This window comes from Microtus pennsylvanicus, chromosome 5 (genome assembly GCF_037038515.1).
Source record: "Microtus pennsylvanicus isolate mMicPen1 chromosome 5, mMicPen1.hap1, whole genome shotgun sequence".
Classification (NCBI taxonomy): Eukaryota; Metazoa; Chordata; class Mammalia; order Rodentia; family Cricetidae; genus Microtus; species Microtus pennsylvanicus.
In genome coordinates, this window is record NC_134583.1 from 135,369,463 (window position 1) to 135,392,988 (window position 23,526).

General features: G+C 47.6%; 1 protein-coding gene across 1 annotated transcript in view; it reads left to right on the forward strand.

Annotated features, from left to right (window-relative positions):
- Fhip2a (FHF complex subunit HOOK interacting protein 2A) overlaps positions 1-21,050 on the forward strand; it is a 32,468-nt gene extending 11,418 nt beyond the window's left edge. The window contains exons 3-17 of the mRNA XM_075974525.1: positions 2,489-2,658; positions 4,293-4,397; positions 4,642-4,764; positions 8,087-8,380; positions 8,514-8,710; positions 11,746-11,860; positions 12,250-12,326; positions 12,406-12,598; positions 12,929-13,098; positions 13,372-13,512; positions 14,803-14,893; positions 15,952-16,095; positions 17,212-17,352; positions 18,032-18,135; positions 18,222-21,050. Of these exons, the coding sequence (XP_075830640.1) occupies positions 2,489-2,658; positions 4,293-4,397; positions 4,642-4,764; positions 8,087-8,380; positions 8,514-8,710; positions 11,746-11,860; positions 12,250-12,326; positions 12,406-12,598; positions 12,929-13,098; positions 13,372-13,512; positions 14,803-14,893; positions 15,952-16,095; positions 17,212-17,352; positions 18,032-18,135; positions 18,222-18,327 (2,171 nt within the window). The 3' untranslated portion in view covers positions 18,328-21,050. The remainder of the gene's footprint in view (positions 1-2,488; positions 2,659-4,292; positions 4,398-4,641; positions 4,765-8,086; positions 8,381-8,513; positions 8,711-11,745; positions 11,861-12,249; positions 12,327-12,405; positions 12,599-12,928; positions 13,099-13,371; positions 13,513-14,802; positions 14,894-15,951; positions 16,096-17,211; positions 17,353-18,031; positions 18,136-18,221) is intronic.
- The last annotated feature ends 2,476 nt before the right edge of the window (positions 21,051-23,526 follow it).

Consider the following 23,526-nt stretch of genomic DNA (forward strand, 5'->3'; position numbering starts at 1 on the left):
CATCCAACACCAGCATCCAACACCAGCATCCAACACCAGCATCCACAACTCCAGCATCCAACACCAGCATCCACAACTCCAGCATCCAACACCAGCATCCACAACACCAGCATCCACAACTCCAGCATCCAACACCAGCATCCAACACCAGCATCCAACACCAGCATCCACAACTCCAGCATCCAACACCAGCATCCACAACTCCAGCATCCAACACCAGCATCCACAACACCAGCATCCATCACCAGCATCCAACACCAGCATCCAACACCAGCATCCAACTCCAGCATCCATCACCAGCATCCAACACCAGCATCCAACACCAGCATCCAACACCAGCATCCACAACTCCAGCATCCAACACCAGCATCCACAACTCCAGCATCCAACACCAGCATCCAACACTAGCATCCACAACTCCAGCATCCAGCACTAGCATCCACAACACCAGCATCCAACACCAGCATCCGCAACTCCAGCATCCAACACCAGCATCCACAACTCCAGCATCCAACACCAGCATCCAACACTAGCATCCACAACTCCAGCATCCAGCACCAGCATCCACAACACCAGCATCCAACACCAGCATCCACAACTCCAGCATCCAACACCAGCATCCACAACTCCAGCATCCAACACTAGCATCCAACACCAGCATCCAACACCAGCATCCACAACTCCAGCATCCAACACCAGCATCCAACACCAGCATCCATCACCAGCATCCAACACCAGCATCCACAACTGCAGCATCCAACACCAGCATCCACAACTGCAGCATCCAACACCAGCATCCACAACTCCAGCATCCAACACCAGCATCCACAACTCCAGCATCCACAACTCCAGCATCCAACACCAGCATCCACAACTCCAGCATCCACAACTGCAGCATCCAACACCAGCATCCACAACTCCAACATCCATCACCAGCATCCAACACCAGCATCCACAACTCCAGCATCCAACACCAGCATCCAACACCAGCATCCACAACTCCAACATCCATCACCAGCATCCAACACCAGCATCCACAACTCCAGCATCCAACACCAGCATCCACAACACCAGCATCCAACACCAGCATCCAACACCAGCATCCACAACTACAGCATCCATCACCAGCATCCAACACCAGCATCCACAACTCCAGCATCCAACACCAGCATCCAACACCAGCATCCACAACTCCAGCATCCAACACCAGCATCCACAACTCCAGCATCCAACACCAGCATCCAACACTAGCATCCACAACTCCAGCATCCAACACCAGCATCCAACACCAGCATCCAGCACCAGCATCCACAACACCAGCATCCAACACCAGCATCCAGCACCAGCATCCATAACACCAGCATCCAACACCAGCATCCAGCACCAGCATTTAAAAAGAAACGGGTGGAGAGACAGACGGAAGATGTAAGATAGGTTTCAGAGAATCCAGTAGAGGAAAGGGCAAATCCCAGAGTCAGACTGGGTTGTTGGCGAGCGTCGTCACTACGTAGGAAGGAGAGAATTAGCACTGAAGTGGGGACTTAGCCTTGGGAGACAGTGGATGGTTCTCCCATGTAAACAAGGCAGAAAGCCCAGCAGCCAGGAGTAGACCCCACTTGTCCTGTGTTATCTCCTGTTGCTCCTGTTCTGATCAGTAAGGAGAAGGGCTTGGCTCGATTAGCTTGAGGATTAGCAAACTGTACTTTAGCCCATCTGGGCCGCGTAGTCTCCTTTGCGTGTGTGATCTGTGGTGCTGAGGTGCAGAAGCAACTCTGCAGTCAGTGGTGGCCGGGGTGTGGCCCCCAGATGTAAGGTCAGTTTACACGCACTGAGTGCAGTTGTGTTTAGCCGCTGACCTGCAGAGGTTTCTCTTTTGAGACAAGCCACATTTAATATTACTGTCAGCTTTTGTAATTTTACTTTTCCTTCTTTGGCCTTAAGGCCTTGCTTTAAAGGATTTAAACATTCTTGCTTTAAGGGATTTTTTTCTCTATCTCGTAGCAGAAGCAAGTGTGCACATTCGTTAGTGCGGGACAGATGCAGTCTGAGTCGGGGAGAGTCTTGGGACAGGTGGAGGATGGAGAGACAGGGAGTTGGAGGGAGCAGGGTCTAACCTGGGCTCTAAGGGAGCTGAGCTCCTGAGTAGACGAGCAGAGGCACTGCAGGCAGAAGTGTGTGCAGGGGTCACAGGAAAGTTAATAATTTAGGAGCAGTGGACAAGAGGAGACAGAGGTTGGGTTCTGCCTTTCAGAGACCATTTCCAAATGATAACGGAGGAACATTCACTGACAGTATGTTCCAAGCTGTGGGTCACAGCTTGACCGTGTCATGCTAACAAAGACAGACATGCTGTGAGCATGCCTCAGACGTGTGGTTCAGAACTCCATTCAGTCAGAGTTGGGATGGAGGCAGGAAGGAGGGTAATGTAGTCGCACACAGGAAGTTTAAGAAATTTTCTGAGTAATGATGTAATTTTTCTATTGTTTAGATGATAAAGCCCCCGTGACGGATACGAACATTCCGTCCCACCTGGAGCAGATGTTGGACATACTGGTGCAAGAGGAAAATGAGCGAGAGTCTGGAGAGACGGGACCATGTATGGAGTACCTGCTCCATCACAAGATCTTGGAAACATTGTACACCTTAGGGAAAGCTGACGTAAGCCCCTGACCCACCCCGTGTGATACAGGCAAAGCTCCAGGTGCACAGTTCAAGGGCGGAGCCAGGAATGGCACGTGGTACTGCTGGGCCTGAGACTGGGGAGATGGGGGAGTCCTGTGTCCTGTGCACAGAGAGAGCGGAGCTGCTGCTGCTCAGGACCGCACTCCTGCTTAGCTGCCTAGAATCCCAGGGTGAACTCCAGCCCATGAGCTCACAGTCAGGGAGGACAGTCGTGCCGGAAGAGGTCGTGGTCCTGAAAGGGAGCATCGTTGTTATCCCCACAGTCCCTGAATCACTCAGTGATGTAATGCAAATGTTGGGCCTAGTGAGTTTTGAAAAATCTTTGCAAATCTAATATTATAACATAAAAGCTTATGTTATAATATTAGATATAATATTAGTTATAATGTAACGTGGTCGTTTTACCACAGAAGCTTCAAGTTCATGCATCCTTAGCCACAGAGGCATGTTCCGAGAAATGTGTCCTCTGGTTTTGTCGTGGTGTGGACACCATGGTGTTTACAGGCGCCAGAAGGCTGCCCGCTGCACACCGACTCCCCAGTGTGAACTGCAGTTCGGGCGGCTGGAAGTGATGCTAGACCTCCTCCAGCCGAAACCTCAGTGGTTCTGGGAATTTCTGCGATGTAAGAGACTAAATGAGATGATGGTATTATAATTCCACATAGTGTAAATCATATTAAAGACAATTTATTTTTAACGAAGGGTGTAATGCCCCAGCTAAGTGCATTTGAGCTAAGCACACTCTTCCCTAAGAAGCAGATCTGATAGCCTGAGCCGTCTTATGTTCCCTTGCCCCCATTCTTTAGAATGTGCGCTTTTATCATACTAAATTAGTTGGATGTTTTAGCAGGATGCTAGTAATTGTACCACTCATAAGCTTATTTCTGATATAAGTGATTATAAATATTGTTAGCATTTTATCTGAATAACATAAGGTAGTTGTTACCCTAAAAATACCATTGTGCTAAGGATTATATTTTGCCTGTTTCCATGTAGCGTGTCTGTGATGATCCGTGGGCATACACATGCGCACGACTGTTCTAACTGAATGTAGGCAGTGTCATCTGCTTTATTACAGAGCATATGACTCACGCTCTTTTAATCCAGAGTGTGTGTCAGGATTTCTGCCTTTCAGTAGCTGGCGTGCTCTAAGAATGTCCTAGTGATGTTCTTTATAGTACTTGTAATCCAAATATCTTGGCAGTTAGCATAAAGAAGTCAATGCAGAAGATGCCTTTTTATTAATATCCATGCATTTGTTATAAACTGCTCATTGCTCTAAGTAAAGAGATCTGCCCTTGGTCTGGCAGGGAGTCGGCCCGCATGGGCCTGTGTTGTCCCAGCAGTGACCAGCCTGATGGTGCCTGAGCATGCTAGTCTCCACAGTGCCTGCTCACCCTGGTGTGTAATCACCTGAGGCCGTGCTCCCATGTGCCACGTATGGTCTCAGGTGTATAATTGTGTTTCTAGAATGCCAGTCATGGCTATGAATGGAAATTTTTATCATGGCAAAGTCACTAACTGGTCACTGGCATGTCTTTGAGGGGGGCTGTGCTGACAGACATAGTCTGTCCTGTGAACACTCACGTGTGTTGTCTGTCTGTGCCCAGTGTCCTCCGGGGATGAAGCAGCAGGTTTTACTCTTCTATACCAAGCTTCTGGGCAGAATCCGGCAGCCCCTGCTTCCGCACATCAACGTTCACAGGCCGGTGCAGGTACGCACCCCCCTGACTGCAGGATAAAAGCTCTTGGATCCCGTATACAAGTCATTTTGTATTGTTTTTCTAGGAGTAAGAATAATGGAGGATATTGTTCTCATAGCATAAAAATTAACAGACATTGGTTTTTCTTTTATCTCGCCATGTTTATACTTCTCCGTAAAGTTCTATACGTTTTCTTGTTGCTTTACCTCCGCAATATCACAATGAGAATTTTAAACTTTAAAAACTGTTTTGACAGAAATTAATCCGACTGTGTGGCGAGGTGCTTGCCACACCGACGGAAAACGAAGAGATCCAGTTTCTCTGCATCGTCTGCGCGAAGCTGAAACAGGATCCCTACTTGGTCAACTTCTTTCTGGAGGTATGCCACAGTCTCGGACTTGCAGCTCTTTGTGGAAACTGAGGTGCAATCCCCGGGGCAGCCCAGGCCTGCACGTTCTGCCTGCAGAAGTAGTTTTCATTTAAGATCGGTGTTTCTTTCAACTTGAAGTTTCCGTGGAAGGGGAATTTCAGGGAATGCGCTGCGCTGGGGAGTCGTGGGGGGAACAGCAGGTGCAGAGGGGCAGGCTGCACAGCATCTCCAGCTACCGACAGCTTCGCTTTTCTTTTGCACGGCTGCCATGTTTTGTACTATTTTTATAGCCGTGGTCTGTTTTAATTGATGTTTTAAATTTTATTTACAGCTTTAAAAAGGGAAATAAATTGTGTCTACTTTCTGCTTTTGTTCACTGTTTTCCTTTAATTTTTTTGTAGATTTTTAAAAAATGTATGTTTGCATATTGTGTGCATGTGCGCGTGAAACTGGAGGTCACCAGTTGGGATAGACTGTAGACTGTCTGGTCTTTCTGTCTCCACCTGCCTAGTGCAAGGGTGAGCCCCCGTGGTGGGTGCTGGGAATCTCAGCTGAAGCCCTTGTGCTTAGAGACAGCCATTTTAATGACTTAGCCATGCCTTGTCCCATTCTTTTCCTAGCAGTGACATCCTTGAGGGAAAGTGGCTTTGTGATCAGCCCTCTGCCGGCAGCGTGTGCCAGTGCCCACTGTCTCAGGGCATCGGGACGTTCTCAGTGTTTGCCGTTCTGATGTGTTGCTTTGTCTTCTGTTGTTGAATAAATAATCCACACCGTTCCTGGAGGCCGACAAGCAGCATCGCTGCAGAATTGCTGGATTTAATTCTGTGTGTAGTACCAGGGCCATGAAATGCCTGTGTTCTGTTAATATGTGCCCTTATTGTCTTCTTTTTCAAGTTTGCATCAAAATAGTTCTGTTAGTCAAGAATTTGGATTTCCAAAGATAGGTTACTTAGAACTGCATTATAGGTCTTTTGTTCTGAATGTTTGATAAGAAATAGATTAGTTTGGCTCCCTGTGGGATTTCTTCACCTTGCTTGTGCTTTGAGACAGGAGCTCACTATGTGGCCCAGGCTGGCCCAGAACTTGCTGTGTAGACTAGGCACTCTTTTTGCCTCCGCCTGCGTGCCTGGCTGGTTTTCTTTCCTGTGTAGCCCATCCTGGCCTAGCAGTCTCAGTACAGCCCTAGGCTGTCCTTGAACTTGCAGAAATCCTCTCTCAACCCCTGCAAGCTCCGATTTCAAGTGTGAACCATGACTCCTGGCTGAGATTTTTCTTTTCAAAGTTCTTTTTTTTTTCTAATATTTTCTTAGACACTTAGTGTACTTTAGATGGATTTCCCCCAAAACATACCTGAAAATCCTTGAAATTCGTCTTGTGATTACATGGACCAGAGGAAGTCTGTGGGCTTGTGTGTGTTGGTCATGAAATGTACTTGACACACCTGTCTTCATAGGAGCATTTCCGTTTAAAACCCAGGTCTGCTTTATTCAGTGTAGCGCGTGGTGCTGAGTAGATGGTAGTGAGTGCGGGCACAGCCCCCCCAGCTCCGGAATTACTGACCTGAGTAGATGGTAGTCAGTGCGGGCACAGCCTCCCCAGCTCCGGAATTACTGACCTGAGTAGATGGTAGTCAGTGCGGGCACAGCCTCCCCAGCTCCGGAATTACTGACCTGAGTAGATGGTAGTCAGTGCGGGCACAGCCTCCCCAGCTCCGGAATTACTGACCTGAAGTGAGTAGATCATAGTGAGTGCGGGCACAGCCCCCCCAGCTCTGGAATTACTGACCTGAGTAGATGGTAGTCAGTGCGGGCACAGCCTCCCCAGCTCCGGAATTACTGACCTGAAGTGAGTAGATCATAGTGAGTGCGGGCACAGCCCCCCCAGCTCTGGAATTACTGACTTGACATGCCTTTGATGTCCTCCTGTTGGTCAGTTCACTTCTGAGGACAGTGGTTCTGCCTTGTCAGTCTTTGGGTCTGCACAGCTTCTTACAACAAACAAAGCTTAACTCCCGGCTGATTGACCCTGGCGACAGAGCTTTATGCCCTGATGTGGACAGTAGCGAGTGTCACCACCCACTACTCTGCAGCTCTCCAGTGCATCTGAAACCTGTCCGTGTAACCGGCCATTGCAGGCGTCTGCTGGGGTTACATGCATGTAGAAGAGTTGTGGTTTTGTAGGCAGTTGGCAAGTCGTTGACTACATGGGGCTGTTTGAATTGTGAGCCATGGGCTCATCTCTCTCAAGGTCGGGCTAGTGCTGTTCACCCAGCAGTGGCCATGGTGTCCGATGAAGGCGCCTGGGAAGTAGTCGGTTCAGCCTTTCCTATCAACCCTGTGGTGAGGCTCGCATCAGGGGAACTTTGCCTTGTGAATAATTTGATTTCTGTTCTATGTCAAATAGGAAGCAAGACATAGTTGCCTTGAAACTTATGAATCTGTTTGTGTCTGGATGTGGGGATTAGGCAAGCAAGTGGACTCCTCCGGCACAGTTAAAACCATGCTCGGGGAGGTTTCTTATGTTCTAAGCAGAGGTTGAGATTTTGAGAATCCTTAGAAAAAGTTGTTAGCAAATTAAAGAAAACGTGAGGATTTTTTAGAAACCTCAAGTCTAATGCTGGCAACCTTTGAACTTTTGAGGTTTTGCACCCTCCCCAACAGAACTGACCTGATGTATCTGTGATAACTTAGTTACTAAACTGCAGCTAGGAACTCTCAGTAGTCAGGTGGTTATGGCTAACGTTGCTCATGATGTGGTCAGAGTCAAATGCGTGTAGTGTGGCGAGTCAGTAACTTGGTATGACTGTGAGACCCATCTAAAATGTGGTTTGAGTCTGTACATCTTCTGACGTAATGCTTATTACCACTTTAATTAGGCACCTGGAATGCTTATCCCAAAAAAATCCAAGCTGGGCCTCATGGCACAGGTCGGTTATAGCAGCTGCTAGCAGACTACTTAACGGCTAAGGCGGAAGAAGGTTGCCATTTCAGGACCTGCCCGGCTACAAAGTGGGTTCAGGGTTAGCCTGAGCCACAACTAAATATTCAGGAAAGGATGGGCCGTGCCACACAGCAGCGCAGCACTGGGGACCTCGTGTTCCCCATCAGCGCCACCCTAACCCCAAATCGACATCTGAGGTGTAGCTCAGAGGAGGATGGAGAAAGCGTGTCTAGCCCGAGTGAGGCGCCAGCCTCGACCCCCAGCACACCAGAGAGGAAGGGGAGAGGGGCATTTCGATGTGATCTAGGTTTTGTTCCTTTGAGCAGGGCCTCCCCATGCAGCGTGACGTCTGTCCTGACCATGGCCCTCACAGACACACGTTCCTTTTCAGAACAAGTCCAAGTCGCTGGCTTCCAAAGGAACTCTGAGTGTCATCTCAGATGATGTCCCCAAAAGTCAGGACCCCCTGTCAGTGGACAGCAGCCAGGGCCACCAGCTGCAGGAGCTGCCCCGTGCTCCTGGGTTGGGGCACACGGAGCCAGAGGAAGAGCCCCCTCACCAGATGGATGAGCTGTCTGCAAGCTTGGATGACCTCAATGTCACCTCACCGCCAGAGGCCTCCAACAGTCGGCCGAAACAGGATTACAACTTAGTGAATTCTCTGTTGACCCTGACAAAGAGCCCTGTGAGTCCCAGCCTGCGCTCCCAACATGGTCACAGTAATACGTGTCTAAAGTAGAAACGCATTTACTCTTTAATGGAACACACTGAATCCTTTCATGTTTAACTCCACAAATAACACGTGTGTTCTTTCTCAGGACGGCCGGATAGCTGTGAAAGCGTGCGAGGGCTTGATGCTCCTGGTGAGTCTGCCAGAACCTGCGGCTGCCAAGTGCCTCGCTCAGAGCACCTGCTTGTGCGAGCTGCTGACCGGCAGACTCGCCTCCCTGTACCAGGCCCTTCCCCAGTCGGTGGATCCCTTGGATATTGAAACTGTGGAGGCAGTGAACTGGGGGTAAGCACCGCTCTGTTTCCTGCCTGTGTGCCTGCGTGCCAAAGTCCACCTCTGCTTTACAGTGACGAGAATGTTAGTTTGGAAAATTTAGCTCTGCCGTGACCCTTGTTTCTGTCACTTAGGGGTGACAAAATGGTGTGGGAACAGCCGGGGTTACAGAGTCCAGCTCCTTTTATTTTGCCCAGTATAGGGTTTATGTCAAGATCAACAACTGATTATTATATTAACAGCAGAAGTCTTTAAAAGAGGTCTTTTTGTTTTCTTTTGTTTTTGAGACAATTTCTCAGTGTGTAGCCTTGGCTGGCCTGGGACTCTGGTCCACCCACTTCTGCCTCCGGCTTTACCTGACCTAGGAGAGACTGCCCTTTAGTAACTTTCCCTTGCCCTAGATAGTGGGGGTCCTGTGGCCGTGCCGTAGACTAGACAGTCTGGGGGTCCTGTAACCATGCCGTAGACTAGACAGTCTGGGGGTCCTGTGGCCGTGCCGTAGACTAGACAGTCTGGGGGTCCTGTGGCCGTGCCGTAGACTAGACAGTCTGGGGGTCCTGTGGCCGTGCCGTAGACTAGACAGTCTGGGGGTCCTGTGGCCATGCCGTAGACTAGACAGTCTGGGGGTCCTGTAACCATGCTGTAGACTAGACAGTCTGGGGGTCCTGTGGCCGTGCCGTAGACTAGACAGTCTGGGGGTCCTGTGACTGTGCCATAGACTAGACAGTCTGGGGGTCCTGTGGCCATGCCGTAGACTAGACAGTCTGGGGGTCCTGTGGCCGTGCCGTAGACTAGACAGTCTGGGGGTCCTGTGGCCGTGCCGTAGACTCCCCTACTTCAGTTCCACTTCTCAAACTCACTCACTTTATTCTCATTAGAAAATATGACTTTTTGCCAAGAAAGGCGACTCACAGTTGAGAACTCATACTATTCTTGCAGAAGACCCAAGTTTGGCTCCCAGTATCCACACGGAGTAGTTCACACCTGCCTATAATCCTAGCTCCAGGGACCCACTCCTCGAGCCCCCATGGGAGCCTGTGTTCACACACATTTCTACACAACACACATTAGAAACAAAAATCTTTAAGAAAATATGAATTTTATGTAACATTTATGAGTCGTTTTAAGATAAAAGTAACATTACCTACTATTCAGAAGCTTCTGTCTACCAGCAGCCTAATATTTTCATTGTTTTTTAAAATTAAGTATTTATATTATTTGAGAAGTTCACACAGTGTGTTTGATCATATTCAGGCCTCTCCCGGCTCCCCTGAGATCACCTGTGCCTTCCTCCCCACCCAGCTCATTACCCCCTTTTGTTCTAAACCCATCAAGTACAACTTAAGGCCAGCCTAATGCTCTAATCCACTTAACCATTTGCCTTTTTTCCCCTGAAGTTTACCCTTTGCTCTTGTCTTCCCATGCTGTATTTCGCTTGTGTCCTTCAGGCAGGTGCACTTGGTGACATCATGAGCACAGGGCATCTTAGGGCAGAGGGCCGCCTGCCTTGGCAGACCTTCCGTTCCCTGCTCCTGTACTGTCTCGCTGGCCAAACCCCTGGCCGTCTGATGGTTTCCCACTTAAGAAGGGAACTGATCTGTGGCTTTGTCTGAAGAGAGAGCTCTCGTCTGTGTCTCCTAAATCTCCTCTGATTGGGATCTACCATCAGGGCCTTCTTTCTGCTTGTAAGCACAAAGGGCCATGTGCGTGCTCACCTGGCCCCATACTGACCCAGTGCCGTGCAGATTGGTGTGCACATTTACCTGAAGTTTGTTCTCTGTGCTGAGGTTGGCGTGCACGCTCACCTGAGGTTCTCTGTGCCGTGCAGGTTGGTGTGCACACTCACCTGAGGTTCTGTGTGCCGTGCAGGTTGGTGTGCACACTCACCTGAGGTTTGTTCTCCATGCCGTGCAGGTTGGCGTGCACGCTCACCTGAGGTTCTGTGTGCCGTGCAGGTTGGCGTGCACACTCACCTGAGGTTCTGTGTGCCGTGCAGGTTGGTGTGCACGCTCACCTGAGGTTCTGTGTGCCGTGCAGGTTGGCGTGCACGCTCACCTGAGGTTCTGTGTGCCGTGCAGGTTGGCGTGCACGCTCACCTGAGGTTCTGTGTGCCGTGCTGTGCAGGTTGGCGTGCACGCTCACCTGAGGTTCTGTGTGCCGTGCAGGTTGGCGTGCACGCTCACCTGAGGTTCTGTGTGCCGTGCAGGTTGGCGTGCACGCTCACCTGAGGTTCTGTGTGCCGTGCAGGTTGGCGTGCACGCTCACCTGAGGTTCTGTATGCCGTGCAGGTTGGTGTGCACACTCACCTGAGGTTTGTTCTCCATGCCGTGCAGGTTGGCGTGCACGCTCACCTGAGGTTTGTTCTCCATGCCGTGCAGGTTGGCGAGCACACTCACCTGAGGTTCTCTGTGCCGTGCAGGTTGGTGTGCACGCTCACCTGAGGTTCTGTGTGCCGTGCAGGTTGGCGTGCACGCTCACCTGAGGTTCTGTGTGCCGTGCAGGTTGGCGTGCACACTCACCTGAGGTTCTGTGTGCCGTGCAGGTTGGCGTGCACGCTCACCTGAGGTTCTGTGTGCCGTGCAGGTTGGCGTGCACGCTCACCTGAGGTTCTGTGTGCCGTGCAGGTTGGCGTGCACACTCACCTGAGGTTCTGTGTGCCGTGCAGGTTGGCGTGCACGCTCACCTGAGGTTCTGTGTGCCGTGCAGGTTGGCGTGCACGCTCACCTGAGGTTCTGTGTGCCGTGCAGGTTGACATGCACGCTCACCTGAGGTTCTCTGTGCCATGCAGGTTGGCGTGCACGCTCACCTGAGGTTTGTTCTCCGTGCTGTGCAGGTTGGCGTGCACGCTCACCTGAGGTTCTGTGTGCCGTGCTGTGCAGGTTGGCGTGCACGCTCACCTGAGGTTCTGTGTGCCGTGCAGGTTGGTGTGCACACTCACCTGAGGTTCTCTGTGCCGTGCAGGTTGGCGTGCACGCTCACCTGAGGTTCTGTGTGCCGTGCAGGTTGGCGAGCACACTTATCTGAGGTTTGTTCTCCGTGCCGTGCAGGTTGGACTCCTATAGTCATAAAGAGGATGCGTCAGCGTTCCCTGGGAAGCGAGCCTTAATTTCATTTCTTTCCTGGTTTGATTATTGTGATCAACTCATCAAGGAAGCACAAAAGGTTTGAATTCTTTGTTGTTTGTTGATAGCTTTAAAATGTGCTTATTAAGTAAATGTGAATCACTTTTCCAAAAGTATCTTAAGTGTCACGTGCAACACTTTACAGACGCTCACTGCGCAGGGGTGTCTCCCACGTGCAGTGCTTTGCAGACAGCAGGCGGGGGGCTCCCCTCCAGCTTTCCCCTTTGGGGTGATATTAATTACTCTAAATTTAGTTACGGGAATTTTTTTCCCTGATCTTTTTAGTTTTGGGGAATGGGGCTGGATAAAAGCCAACAACTGCTTTGCTGAGGCCCCACCCATATTTGGGTCCCATCTCCATATGGCTTCTGGTGAGAGACGTGCTCTTTAGGCCCAAGGTGATTTGTTGATGTTCATGCTGTGTTCTAGACTGCTGCTGTTGCTCTCGCCAAAGCCATCCATGAAAGGTTCTTCATCGGTGTCATGGAGCCTCAGCTGATGCAGACGTGAGTGCCCTCTCCCGTAGAGTAGTCGAGTAGTCGCTGTCCGTCACTCCTCCCACTGACCACCCATCTGCCTCCCTAGCTCCGAGATGGGGATCCTGACATCGACGGCTCTGCTGCATCGCATTGTTCGACAAGTGACCTCGGACGTCCTCCTTCAGGAGATGGTGGCCTTTATCCTCGGAGAGCAGAGGGAGCCAGAAACGCTGTCGGAAATTGGCAGGCATCCCCTAAGACATAGGTTAATCGAGCATTGTGATCACATATCTGATGAGGTAAGCCATGCGCAACATGGCTGGCGTAGAGTCTCTAAGTGTTTCTAACGCGCTTGTGATTGATTTGGTGATGGTAGAGGTGGAGGAGGTGGTGGGGGTGGAAGGGGGACTGGGGGTGGTGGCATGCGTGTGTCATGGTGTACCTGTAGAGGTCAGAGGGCAGCTTGCAGGAGTCGGTTTTCCCCTCTGCCATGTGCGTCCCAGGACGGGAGTTGGGTAATCAGCCCTCTACCCACTAAGCCACCTTACTAGCCTCTGCTTGTGACCCTTCAAGTGAGTTTCTCTGTGTGGCTTCAACCCCTGGCACGGCTTCTGTCGCTGTGGTTTCAGATAAGCATCATGACCCTGAGGCTGTTCGAGCATCTTCTGCAGAAGCCCAACGAGCACATTCTTTACAACTTGGTCCTGAGAAACCTGGAGGAACGGAACTACACGGAATACAGGCCTTTGTGCCCGGAAGATAAGGATGCGGTGGAGAATGGGCTGGTGGCCGGAGCCGTGTAAGTGTCTGGGGGCGGCTCTCCCCAGCAGTCTAGCCGCTTCCTTGTGGGTAAATTCCGGGGGATGCTAACTACCCCTTGAGCCCGGTAACAAAAGTAGCAGTGGGCACTGGAGATTGTTAGTGTAAAGTGGGAATTTGCATATTAAATACATTATTGCTTCTTTGTATTAGAAAACTTATGTAATATTTCTCAAAAACTAGCAAAGAATCTTTTGGTTTAGAAAATGTCATAATAAATGTTGTTTTTTATACATCATTAAATTAAACGTAGAGATCTGGAGGAAGATCCATTATTTACTGACATTTCACCAGATAACATTCTGCCAAACCAAGAGTGGATCAGTTCACCCCATGCCAGCCCAGACCACCCCAAAAATGATGGCAAGACGGAAGTCCATAAAATCGTCAACAGGTGAGTCACGGTGTGATTGATCTGCCCTAGGCCGTCACAGGAGTGCACCGTGACTTCGGTATTTGCAGGTGCTGTTAGCTTTTTTGTCTCAGTCGTGTAGCAGGTGGCAGCTGGGGCCACAGTTGATGCCATGAGAAAACCCAGATCCATAGAAAAGTCATTTTCTCTCAGCCCAGTGGAGGAGCCCCCGGACAGTCTGTCTGCTTCTGAGACGAGCCTTAGCACAGCAACTGAAGAAAGGAAAGATTAACTGAGGAGAATGGTTAAGTGTGCCGGGATCTAATAGAGACGACGTCACACACGTCCCCAGCACCGACAGTAGCATCGGCAAGCGCCAGTCTGACAAATGGTTCTCACTTCACATGTGTGCTAAGTGTTGAACTATTTTTTTCATTGTGTATTTTTACATTTTTTTAAAAATATCTTTTTCATGGCAGTTTTCTCTAGTGTCTTTGCTTTTAATGCTGCCAGTGACATGCCTGGCCCTTGCAATGTTGTAGGGGGCTGCTAGTTAGTTCCTGCTGCTCAGCTCCAAAACAGTCCCACAGAAACCATTGCAATGTTGTAGGGGGCTGCTAGTTAGTTCCTGCTGCTCAGCTCCAAAACAATCCCACAGAAACCATTGCAATGTTGTAGGGGGCTGCTAGTTAGTTCTTGGATGCTCAGCTCCAAAACAATCCCACAGAAACCATTTTATTTGCAGTACTATTTGGCCAATAGCTTAAGCGTATTTCTGGCTAACTCTTATATCCTAAACTAGCCCATCTCCATTAATCTGTGTATCACCACTAGGCTATGGCTTACTGGGTAAAGGTCCAGTGTCTACGTGGCTTCTCTCTACTCCGCCTTCTTTCTCCCAGCATTCAGTTTAGTTTTCCCCGCCTATCTCTAGTCTGTTCTGTGCAGGCCCAAGACAGTTTCTTTATTAACCAATGGTATTCACAGCATACAGAGGGGAATTCCACATCATGGCAAGTAACATAAAATAATTGCATCTGGCTCAAAAGTAAAATTACAGTTTATAAAAATATCTCAAGTTCAGTTACTTAAAGCGAGTTTTTGAGATTAATAGATAAAGCAACCCATTATTGTGACACAGTATTGTCTGTTTTAGATTTGTGTGACATGCAGAGTTATTTTTTAATAAAACCCTTACAAAGCAATGTATACTTTGATTGTTCAAGTTTCCATTGTATTTATAGCTGGCTAAGCTCGCAGTGTATTTTGTGGTTGAGTGTATTAGATACTGAGGCGGAGACTCTGCTCACTGTGGCCTTTCTTCCCTTTAAGTTTCCTCTGTTTAGTACCAGATGAAGCAAAGTCATCCTACCATGTCGAGGGCACTGGGTATGACACCTACCTCAGAGATGCGCACAGGCAGGTAAGTGACGGAGCCGACTGATCTTGGGGTGGGGTGGGCATAAAATGCACACACGCTGCCCCTCCTGTTACCTTGCCCAGTTGCCAGCAACCATTACTCAGAAGAAAGGAGTCAGCTCACCCGAGAAATGAGATTTCAGTTTGCTGACTCTCTCTCTCTCTCTCTCTCTCTCTCTTTCTCTCTCTCTCTCTCTATCTCTATCTCTCTCTCTATCTCTCTCTCTCTACCTATCTATCACCTATTATTTATTTATTTTTGATTTGGTGTCTCCGGTTAGTCTGGCTGGCCTTGAATTTGCTTATGGCCTTGAGCCCGTGCTCCCCTCTCCCAAGAGCCGGGATTACCGATTAGTGCACCTGTGGCTCTCAAGGACTAGTTTTTATTTCTACTCTATCATATACTAACACTTGGTTGAACATAATCAAGAATGAATTACTAGAAAAATGAAAATTGAAAAACACATTTCCTTGTTAGATTTGGCCAATATGAAACTGCCTAGTCAACTCTGTGAGCTGTGCATGCTAACTCTCCCTTTTCCAATCTCGTCACTGATGGTGGTTACAAGAATTTGAAGGTCAGCATTGACCCATGGGCCACCCTTTAGAGAGTACTGTTCTGTCCCTTCTTGGTGACATGCCCAGTGTCTGTATGTCTTAAGAACAGTAAGCTTGCTTGACAACAGGCGTTGTCCACCCACCTCATGTAACAATATGTGTAACATAATTACCTGTAACACCTTAGACACGTGAGGTTTGGGCTCTGAGCCTTGCCTTGTAAATGTTCTCCGAGTCTGTCAGGATGACTGAAGGATTCGATCCTTTAAAGGAAGGACGTAGCAGGTACTGAAGGAGTGACTTCTCGAGTCAGATAAGCCGTTTCCGGCAGCCTGGATGTGCCCCTGCCATCGTGGTGTCTCCTGTACTCCTAGTCAGGGCCGAGCGTCCTCCCACCTGGCCCTGGCAGCGCAGCCGACAGCCGTGGCTTCTTTATGCGCCCTCTGAGGGAATGACTGCTTCATCCTGATTGGCCGCTCTTTAATGCCCAATGCTTTCCCCCAGTTCCGAGACTACTGCGCTGTCTGTTTGCGATGGGAGTGGCCCGGAGCCCCAAAACCACTGGAGAAGTGTGACTTAGAAGCAGCCTTCTTTGAAGGACATTTTTTGAAAGTTTTATTTGACAGAATGGGAAGAATTCTTGACCAGGTAATTCATCGGAAGATACTGATTCTCATGCCAATGTGGTAGATCTCCTGAGTAATCTTGTCTAACTTAGTCTTTCTGTTAGATGACTGTCCAAAGGTTGGGAATTCCCACGGCTAAGGGGCTCTCTCTTGAAGAAGGCTCTGTGTGTGTTCTGTTGTAAACATTTACAAGTAGGGAAATAGACTTTTAAACTCTCCTTTAAACTTCAGATTTCCTTTCCTCTGTCTTATTTAAGGCAAGGTATTGGAGAGGGTGGCTGGAAGAAAGCTCTTCCTCTCACAAAACCTTGAGTTTACTTAAGAAAATACACAGTTGAACTTAAATCCAGGACTTGTACCCTTGTAACAGAATGGGGGAGCTTATGTTTGTCAGCATGTCTGCTGTCTTCTGCCGCGTCCAGCTGTTCTCAGTACCGGAGATTGGCAGTCTGTTTTCATTGTAGTCAGTGAATGGTGAGAAAGCAGAGTTCGCTCTGCTTCTAAACGTGGTCCTGAACTCCTCTGCTGTCCCAGCCGCCTCATCTGTCTCTAGGTAGTTCGTTTTGAGTCCACCAGATTCCTGTCTGCTTTAGTGAAAGAGAACAGGCAGGGCCAAGTGGCTCCGTCAGAAGTTCTAAAGACACCTTTCTCTCTAACGCAGGCTTTCTATGGCCTGTAAACAGCAGCGAACAATTAATTTCAGGGGTTATTGTGATACTACGTTCAAGAGATGTCAGAGCGGCTGCGTGCTCGCGTTGAGTCACTGGGAGTAGCCCTGAAGTTACTTCTGTGTTCAATTCAAACACCTTTGTTAGGACTTTGGGCCAATGTGTCCTCCGTATTCATAATTAATAATACTGCATCTGACGTGCTGCAGGTTTGATGGCCTGCTGAATGCATTCATGACGTCAGCCTACATAAGCAGCTGTCTCCGGCATCAGCTTTGTCTTTCTGCAGGTGTCTGTGTTGGTTTTCTGTTTGTAAATTTCAGCACTGTGCAGTACGTGCATTGACTTCCTTGGAAGGGCTAATTCAGCTGCCAGAGTCTCCCTTGCAGAAGAGGAAGGGAGGGGTGTGGTTGTGGGGGAAGTGTTGGGGCTGCACAGGACATGAATATCTCTGTTCTTGCTTTCCGCAGCCGTATGATGTGAATCTGCAGGTGACCTCAGTGTTGTCCAGGCTGTGCCTCTTCCCCCACCCCCACACCCATGAGTACCTTCTGGACCCCTATGTGAACCTTGCCTCTGGCTGCAGATCGCTCTTCTCTGTGATCGTCAGGGTGAGTTCATTAACGTTCTGCTCTCTGGGATCCCCCAGCTGCGCTCAGCATCCTCCTCTCACTGCGTGGTTAGTGTAAAGTAGGGTGTGTCTCAGTTCTTAGCACCCACACAGTGGCTCACAACCTTCCGTAACTCCAGCTCCAGGGGATCCCCACCCTCTGGGTTCTGCTGGCACCAAGCATGCATGCGGTATACATACCTGCATGCAGACAAAACACACATCCACATAAAGTAAAGCTCAAGTTTTGTTTTTATACAGTGTGCACGTGTGTATGAGTGAGTGTGCGTGTGTGCACAGGGCGTGTGTGCTTCTGCCTAGGCCAGAGGCCGACATCTGGGGTCTTCCTGTCACTGACCACTTCAGTTTTTGAGGTCAGGTCTTCTGCTGAACCCACAGCTCAGCCTCCCAGCTGGGCGAGCTGCCCATTGAGCCCCTGGGATTGTCCTGTGTCCACCACCATGCTTGTATGTGGGCCTGGGGATTCGAACTCAGTGCTCATGCTGGCACAGCAAGCTCCTCACCCATGAGTCATCTCCCAGCCCTGACATTTATGTTTTGAAGATTAGATAGGAGTTGGTTGGTCAAGGATAATAATGACACTTGGCATTCTTTGGTGATAGGAAGGGAGGCATCTCTGTCCAAGAATCCCAGGGGCTAAAGTCTTGCTTCTGTTGCAGGTTGTTGGTGACCTGATGGTTCGAATTCAGCGTATTCAAGACTTCACCCCCAAGCTTCTCCTAGTCAGAAAACGACTGCTCGGCTTGGAGCCTGAAGGCCAGATGTGAGTCAGTGTTTTACATACTCTGTCCACTTATCTCAGCCAGCCCAGTGTGTGCTGGTCCCTGATCTTCTGTCTGCCTTTTCCAGTGTCGACCACATCACGTTGCTAGAGGGTGTGATTGTCTTAGAGGAATTCTGCAAGGAGCTGGCAGCCATTGCCTTTGTGAAGTACCACGCTTCCGCCACACCGTGAGTGACATCACCGTGATCTCTGGGAACCCGCGTTACTGTGTGCATTTCATCGGAAGAGACTCAGCTGCACCCGGCCATGAGAGGACGAGAACCTTGTCAGTGACGTAGGAATCTGCTGCCTGGCTGCTGCCGGTGAACAGGCCTGATGTCGCTTCCCTGCTCCGTTATGATTCTCTGTGTAAACTGCACGCTGTTGAAACCCGGGATGCAATCAGATCTTCCAGATAGCATTTCCAGTGACCGAAAAGCTGCAAAACTCCTGATGTCAGGACTTGCTGGTATTTCTGTTATTTTAATATCCTCCCAGGCAGCAAAGCATTCTGACATTCTCTGAGACTTAAATGCTTATATTCTTTTGTATTAATAAGCAGCAAAAAAAATCACTAATTTTGTAACTTTTTAAGGTTAAGATTCTTATCATACAAAATATTTAAGAAAATTGTAAATGAGAAAGAAATGTAGCTGAGGAGCCCTCAGAAGACTCTAGGAGATGAAACACAGAGGACAGCATCAACTTCTTCAGCTTTTGTAAGAAAACAATTTAATATGATAAAAAAGTATTAATTAATATATATTTTTAAAGAAATGTTCTTTTACTCTTTTGTGCCATGTTCATGTTGATTTCCCTGTGTGGCTCCAGTTTCTCCACACTCACGTCTGCAGCAACGTTGGGCTCATTCGCCTCACTGGTAGCGTTTGCTGAAGTAGTATCTTGTAAAGCTAGTTAACACATGCTGAGACCTTCCCCATGCCTTCTCTGAGAATGGCTTTATGAAACTGTTTCGTAATTGACTTTCTTAGTGGAGTGGGTGTGTCCAGGTGGGAGCTGACGGCAAGGATGCCGACCAATAAGTCTGAGGAGGCTGTCAGGGTGCCGAGGGCCTCTTACTGTTTACATTTGATTTCATTTTGTTCCGTCTTTTGTCTTAAGAGATTCTAAAGAGATTTTTAAAAAGTCTTTCTGTGTTGAGTTCACACCTTAGAGGATTTGAGGAGCCTGAGTGTGTGGGAGTGGCCTGGATGCAGGATGTCTAGGTGAGCCGAGTTGCAGGGCACAGCTGCAGGTCACCTGCTCAGCCTGTCTCAGATGTGGGCTGCTCTGTTAAAACAGCAGGCGGCACTTTCCTCTCTGCTGTCGGGAGGCTCGCTTCGAGAGGGTCCGCCTCCACCCCCTCTGTGATGTCACCAGATGTGTGTGCACAGCCACAGCGCGTGGCATGTGCTCAGAGCGCGTTTGACGCTTTGTTCAGTCTATTGTACTAGCGTTTCTGATTCATGTTATAGTTCAGTTTCGCTACTTAGAAACAAAATACTGACAGTATGAATAGCCTGCCTCAGGTCTAGGGCGGTCATCCTTGTCAAAACAAAACAACTGTGCATTTCCAACAGGATGCAGATGTTTCTTTGCTCATTCAAGAACTCTGCTATAACAACAGGAGACAGTGATTCCCTGCATGGTTCCCTTCTGTGGCCGTGAGTGATGAGAAATGGTTTTGTTTGTATTTATTGACCAGTTTGTGCAAGAATTACCACAGCACCTTCATTTTTAAATGTTGCTGCAGTCTACTTAGATGAAGGTGTATTTAAAATAAGGCATTGAGAGGTATCAGATATTTCTTAATGCCTTTCTAGGGCTCAGTAGGTGTAGTAGCAATGAGGTGACCTCCCAGACCAAATACTTGTCCTTGAATTCCCGGCAGGACCTTATCCGCTCATCCACTCAGACGAGCTCAGTAAAGCTTTAACTATAATTTGTGTGTTTGCTGCTTCTGCGAATAGAGTTTTCCTGAGTCACAATAATGACCTTGATCTGTAACCAGCTAGGGTTAGTCGGCTTCTCCTCTGTAATTTCTTCTGCATATTTAATTCAGACCTAGAGTCAGCACAAGTCAGAGAACTGAGTCGATTTGTTAAGGAAACCATATGCCACATCCCTAAGGCTTTTTCCCACAGTTCCAGAGACCTGGCTGTTTCCAGGATTTCCACACACCTGGTGCGTGGAAGTACCACCTTAGCCAAGTGGTTGCCATGGTGAGTTCCAAACTCTACCTGCTCCTTGGTTGTATAAATAGGAAATTGGTGTGCACGTTTTTTGTTTTCTAACTTTCTAGCAGAAGCCTTTGGGTTTATTTTCAGCAACAAGCCATTTTCACTTGACAAAATCAGATTTGTCATTGCCAATTTTTATTACAGGGCTCACATTATAACTATATAATGTTCTCATACTGTATCTGTGCAATATGAAGCTATGGATGGATTCATAGCTTTTTGGCTTACCTGTATATTATTGTGTTTGTACATAAATGTATTTAAACGTGTGTATGTATATATATGTTTATGGACCATATTTGGTCCATATGTGTATATGGACCAAAATCCTTAGCTTGCTTACACTGTTGCTAGTGTAAAGATTGTTACATTTAATTTTACAGGGCACAAATTATAGAATGACTTTGTACTTCCAGGGTAATGTCTCCATAAGTTATTACATCACAGTTACCACTTAGTTTCCAAGTTTACTGTGTCACAGGAGTCACAGGGAGATGCTAAACCCACAAACTAGGTGGTGATTGTGCGTATTTGGATTGTATAATAAAGTAAAATATGCATGTCATCGTGACACTTGCTATGTTAAGACAGATAATCCTACTTCTAAGCCCTGTAAAATATCATCACTAATACTCTGTTAGCCTCTGCCTTGTTTACATTAAACAGGATATTTGATACATTTTTCTATGAACATCATGTGGGTCACTGACAGAGAAGCTCTCAGATGACTGTGTGCCCGCCGTCCCTTCCGGGGAGGTGGAGATCAGCTTTGGCTTGTGCGCTAACAGTGCATGCAGGACAAAGAGGGAAATCAAGAAAATAAATCAATGTAATTTAAACAAAATATTGTGTTATATTTTTGTAGAATTCTAACTGAAAATATTTTATCCACTGCTAAGTCTGAAATTGTGCTTTTATAATTATTTGTTTGTATTCTTTGAGAGTTTCACACATGAATATGATTCACTGCCCCTTTACCTTCTCCCATCCCCTTCCACCGGCTGAACACTTTCTTCCCAACACGACTCTCTTGTTTTTGTGCCTTGTTTTGATCCACTGAGGTTGGACTTGCTGGTGTGAGCACAGTGTACAGCTTTTTGCCAAGCAAGGCAACTTAGCAGTGGCTATACCACTGAAGAAAAAGACCCCCACCAACCATTCATATAGCTTGTTAGGGAGGCGCAAGGCCTCATGGGCCCCTCCTCCACTCGTGATGGAGTGTAGGCAGGCCAGCCCATCTTGTGCAGGTAGCCGCAGTGGCCATGGTTCCCAAGCGTCACCATAGCGTCATGCCAGAAGACGTGTGGAGCCGTGATTTTCTTCACGCCAGCAGACAAAGGGTTATGGGATGTTGCAGCCATCGAGTCATGGTAGTACGTGTTTGTGGGACTCCAGAAGGATATAATATTACCTAAGTAAACAGGAAGTGCATTGTAAGCAATTTCCAAAACTCTAGAATTGACAGAGACTTCTCGCTGCCTGGACAGTCACCCAAAGTTCTTCTGTACCATTGGGGCATTCATCTTCAGCCTAGGCTCGTAGCATCCAGCAGTTTCTTGCCCAAATGGCTAACCAACTCCATAAGGAGACTCTTCAATGCCCATCGTCCTCTTGCAGATTGGTGCTGCCAGGAGCAGATGTGTCTCATTGTCATAAAAGGTCCTAAGTTCTTAAACGTTTTTTTTTTGTTTGTTTGTTTTTCAAGACAGGGTTTCTCTGTAGCTTTGGAGCCTATCCTTGAACTAGCTCTGTAGTCCAGGCTGGTCTAGAACTCACAGAGATCCACCTGCCTCTGCCTCCCAAGTGCTGGGATTAACGGCATGTGCCACTACCGCCCAGCATTCTTAAACATTTTAAATGCCGTATTCTGAAGGTCTTTGAAAGATTTGAAAAATGCCTATCCATATGAAATACATATCTGTCAATCTAGAAAATCTAACTAACATGAATACAAGCTTGACTATTAAAGATGATTGTCTATTAACCTATATTTGTTATATATTACATTTTTAAATGATTTGCACAAACACAATACCTTAATCAAGAACAGAAATACATATACACAGTATAACAAAACTGATTTTAAATTAGTATCAATAAACCAACATCCATACCAATGCAAGTCTCTATAGCATATCCCCCTTTAAATGTAAGCAAACATTTATAAACAATCACTTAGGGAATTTGGGCGTAGTTTTCTCCAAACTGCTTCCTGCTTTTTATTGGGTGAAGTAATTTTTGGGGGTGTTCACAGCAGCTCTTGGTCCATCAAACCACATTAGTGTGGAATAAATCCACAGGTTCTCATCTGTGGAAACAAAAGAAGAACCTCTTTTCCAAAGCAACATATCCTTAGACCCAAATTTTGAAGACAAGATACCTTTATGTTAGTTTAATGTAGCAGTCCATACAATGAAATATCTCTCTATACTTAGCTCCTTCACAGTCAAAAAATTTAAAGAAAACACAGTAATATACATAATCCAGACTGTCAATGTATATTCCATCTTTACATGACTTACTTGCTTTTACTTTTATTTTTTTAATATTTATTTCATTATCTTTACTCCTTTAATCTATAACTGTCTGTACTCTGTCTCTTTAAAGATACCTTTTTTTAAAAACCATTTACTTCTTTTTATAACTGCTTATATTCTTTTTCTTTTCTCTCCCAAGCCCATGTAGATTTATCCAACACTGTGGCCGATTTAGAGGTCTTTTTTTAAAAATCTGAATCTGTCTTTATTGTGTGTCTGTGATTATTTTCTGACTAGAAGAGCTTCTTAAAATGCTAAGCTGCGGCTTGATTAGTACTAAGGCTGCTTTGCCGTTTGGCTCCACCCAGTCCAACTTGGTGGGGTGGAGGTCTTTTTAGTGCAAGCCATATTCACAGTCCCATTTTCAAGCACACAGTGGGTCTATGTTGCCATTAACCAAGACGTAGCACTCTGCTTGCAAACCCCATTTAAATGCCCTGTAGCCAGACCTCTCAAAAGGGTCAGAGCCATCTGTGCTGGCGAACCAGGAGCTGTTTATAAAACAGCCATGCAGTTTTAATCGCACCTCTCTTAAAGCAGCCTGCCCTTGCTCACCACAAGCCCATCTAGAAAAAAAAATGTGGCTACCAAAAGCCATGCTTAACTCTGTTCTT